The following is a 4,034-nucleotide window of genomic DNA, read 5'->3' as shown; positions in this document are numbered from 1 at the left end:
CTGTTTTCTATGTGAATCTCTGTTAAACTGTAATTTATTTCTGTGATGCGCAGCTGTATTTTCAGCATCATTACTCCAATCTTCAGTGTCACATGATCTTCAGAAATCAGTACAATATGCTGATTAGCTGCTCAATTTCCTATTATTATCAATGTTGAAAACAGCTGTGCTGCTTGACATTTCTGTCCAAACCATGTTAATTTTTGATTTAATGCATCCATACTTAATAGAAGTACACATTTTAAATATATTACTGTTAGGTTACATAAAAAATGATATAGATAGATAGATAGATATACTGTATATGCATTCACTTCATTACATTATTCATACATAAATAATTAATTAACCCTAAACATACATTATTATACAGCATATATACATTTTCAATTGACAGTCCATGTCTTAATGGTTCATTCACAAACTACAGCTCTTGTGCCCCTGAACAAGAAGGTTGCAGAAATGGCTGTGTCATGATTAAGATTCAATTCTAGACTCTGATTTATTGTATTTGAATAAACAAAAAGAAACATCCTAGTCAGTCACCCTCACAAAGGAAGAGAGCAACATAAAGAGCATTTAATTAGAAGGAAGTGCTGCTGTGTTTGGATGGCAAGAGAGAAAAATAAGATCAAACGGCAAAAACAATATCTGCATATGAATCATTCAAACCATTGTAGTAGAATTGGGGCATGTAAACACACACACACACACACACACTTAGAGGTACATTTTTATCAACAACTTTAATAAACCACACAATACAAATACACAAGTGATTTCAGAGCAGCAAAATTATAAACACTCACCTTGTGTGGCGATGAAATGGTTGGAGCGCTGATACCCCTGAGAGAGAGAGACAGAGAAAGCATGCATTATTATCAATTAATGACATGTTAATTACATTTCAACAACATTAACATACTATATTCTGACTTATGCCATTTAAAGGTGAAGTGAATCATTTCTGTGCCTCTTGCATCACCAAACAAAATTGCAAAAAATAACAACTGGTTTTTCCAAACACTCCCCCTTGTCCTCCACTGCTCAGCCAAACAGATAAATCTGTCCCAAACTCACGCCATTGTTGTCTCCAAACTCACGCCACTGTTGCAGTTGACTCTGCATATTAAGTTGAGATAGGAGAAAGAAATCATTAAGCTATCCCGCTATATGCTATCCATACCATTACCAGCTGAATATGTTTATTCAGTAAAATGAAACATAAAAAATCACAGCATAGAGATGGATGAAAATCTTTTACAACATCAAAGCCCTAATGTACTGTCTCTCTGACAGAAACACAAAATCATACAGAGGAAAGCTTATATGAAGTGTGTGATTCATGAGTGAGGCTGAAAATGTGACAGCAGAACATGCATCTCTGTATCTCAAAAATGAAAGTGTTTCTACTTGACATTTGATAAAACAAGCAAATATTTGCACGTCCTATCTGTAGTTTGTGTGTATCATCTGATTTTGATTCTTTAAGCTTTAAGAATTGAATTTACTCATGTCTAGAAAATCCTAGATGATGTTATCTATGTTCAAACATACAGTATCTGAATGCTGCTTTCTAAATGCCAAACACAAAATGCAAAGCAAGTATGTTAGCATGATATATCAGACAACCGGCTTTTGGGTCACCAGTGGTGTAAAATTATAGTTACACCAGACCTGACTGACTAGATTCCACAATTATTAGAGGTAAAAAAATAAATAAATAGTGAACTAAAGTCATTGCATTTGATGAATTCCACAGTTTTTAAACTAAAATATGTTATTTAGACAATGTGATTGGTGCAGAACCGAAAAGTTTTTGAATACGGGTGTTTGGGGGAATCCGTCAAAAAGGTTACAAAATATTAATTTGTCAACACAACCAAAGAATTTGAGCATTTAAAGAAATATAGGTGTGATCCGTCGCTCTGCCGTTTCGAACTGGAAATCTCCGGTTAATTTCTTCTGTTCAGTCCATTGAGGTTAGATCAGGGTTGCCAGGTCTGCATAACAAAACCAGCCCAATCGGTACTCAAAACTAGACCAATCACAACCTAAACTAGCCCAATCGCATTTCCGGGGGAATTGGCTATCAACATCGCTCCGAAATCGTGTGGTTTAATAGCTTCGCTTCAACCCGCGTATTAAAAAACAACCCATGGCAGCAGAATAAAAGTATCCCAATTCTGCGGGAAAACACTAGGTCGGAGGTCAGTAAAAATATGAACACTAAATACTTTATAGTATTGAAATATCACACTAGCATTGAATTCTGAATGAAAGTGACACTGACACTAAAATCTATTCTGCAAAGTGCTATATAAGTAAGCATGTGTTTAATTAATCCACATCACTATGATCAGATGCTTTCTGAACTGCTGTTTTCTCACCGCTGTCATTTATTTATTTTGTTATTGAGAAGATAGCGTGCAGCACATATTTACATATCCATCTATTGTGAGTACATAGATGTGGCCTTAAAGCAACCTGATCTCATGAAAGTGCGTATAAATAGTACGCCAAATAAAAACGAAAACACGTGGTATTGATACGCAAAAATGGACTTTGGCGTGTATATGCTACGCGATGGGTAGGTTTAGGGTTGTGGGGTAGATGCGTATCATATGTACGTGAAAACTGCATATCATATGCACGTCAACAAATTTCGTATCATATGCATGTGAAAACCGTGTATTATATGCACGCCAAACACATGCGTATCATATGCACGCCAAAGTCCATTTTTGCGTATCAATTTCACGAGTTTTCATTTTTATTTGGCGTACTATTTTTAGGCATTTTCATGAGACCGGGCTCCCTTAAAGATGTTAATAAAACCCAGTTCAGTTGCAGCTTTGCTTGGTTTATTATAAAATATCCTTCGTAAGTCTTGGGTAGACTTAGGAAGAAGTGCCAGAACTGTCACTGGTGCCCCTCTAAAAAAAACTAGGTGCATGATAACCCTGCATGCACATTTTGTCAGCATTTGTAAGGCACACTGGCGTCCTGCCCACAGAATGTAGAGATGTCCAAATCAGTCACTTATAGGGTCCCATGACAGTTCGGGCTCTGCCGCAGAAGCCTACTGCCCGAGTAGACAGTATAGAGCAGATCTTCTATCTTAATATATTCTCCTTCTGTTCTTAAAACCTGCGTTCAGTAAGGTTTGTGGTTGATTTTATTACATGCTAATCCTTGACCAGTGCTTGCGATGTCTTGGTGTAGTCAGAAATCAATAGATTATTTTTGTGTGAAGAGCAGGGCGGCTTTATACAGTAACTATAATGAACCTTTATCTGCTGTTCAGTCACCCACACTGCACCTCAGTCCCTGTGTGTGGGGTTCGGATAGAAAGCTTTGCTTTTAGTCTCAAAGGTTATGCCGGTTGATTGCACAGTAGTCAAAGGTTTCTGTAAAGTGCCTATAAATGAAATGCCTATGCGTGCCTGGACGTCATGTACCATGTGATGGTGGAAATTGGTAGAGATTTTGCAATACTTCTTGACAGATTTATTTCCGCAGCTAACATTACGCACTGCTTCAGGTTATTTAGGCAAGATATCAGATGAATATGAAAATGCAAAGCTGGATGTGTCCCGACAATTCAAGACAAGGAATAATTTGTTATTATTAAGAACAACATCCAGTTGTATATGGCTGCCAAGCCGTGTGACATCTGTATAATGTGTATATCAAAACATAGTTTTCATCTGCTTCAAACACAGCTCATCCAATCAGAGTCACAGATCCTTTTATAATATTAGTTCTACTGATTTTTAACCAGATATATTCATTGATATTCAAAAATAATGTTATCTTTTGGTTTGTAGCCAAATAAATAAATACATAAATAAAAAAGCTTTTAATTTGTAAAGTATACACAAGTCTACACATAAAGTTTACAGAAAATTATCCAACACTGGCATTGTGTAAAATGTTGGTCATACCAGCTACCCTTAATATGGTCTACATGAAACCAAAATGTATTTAACTGCAAAATTATCCACTCATCAACATCATCCTTGATTAACTTT

General features: G+C 36.2%; 1 protein-coding gene across 1 annotated transcript in view; it reads right to left on the bottom strand.

Moving 5' to 3' along the window:
* The window catches only part of LOC107689562 (receptor-type tyrosine-protein phosphatase U-like), a 286,005-nt gene that overhangs the window by 24,316 nt on the left and 257,655 nt on the right, over positions 1 to 4,034 (bottom strand). Inside the window, exon 19 of the mRNA XM_016487583.1 lies at positions 810 to 846. Coding sequence (XP_016343069.1) covers positions 810 to 846 — 37 coding nt within the window. The remainder of the gene's footprint in view (positions 1 to 809; positions 847 to 4,034) is intronic.

Source organism: Sinocyclocheilus anshuiensis, unplaced genomic scaffold, assembly GCF_001515605.1.
Source record: "Sinocyclocheilus anshuiensis isolate Anshui unplaced genomic scaffold, SAMN03320099.WGS_v1.1 scaffold369, whole genome shotgun sequence".
In the NCBI taxonomy this organism is placed as follows: Eukaryota; Metazoa; Chordata; class Actinopteri; order Cypriniformes; family Cyprinidae; genus Sinocyclocheilus; species Sinocyclocheilus anshuiensis.
Note: the sequence above shows the minus strand (reverse complement) of the source record. Positions and strands in the feature narration are given on the sequence as shown.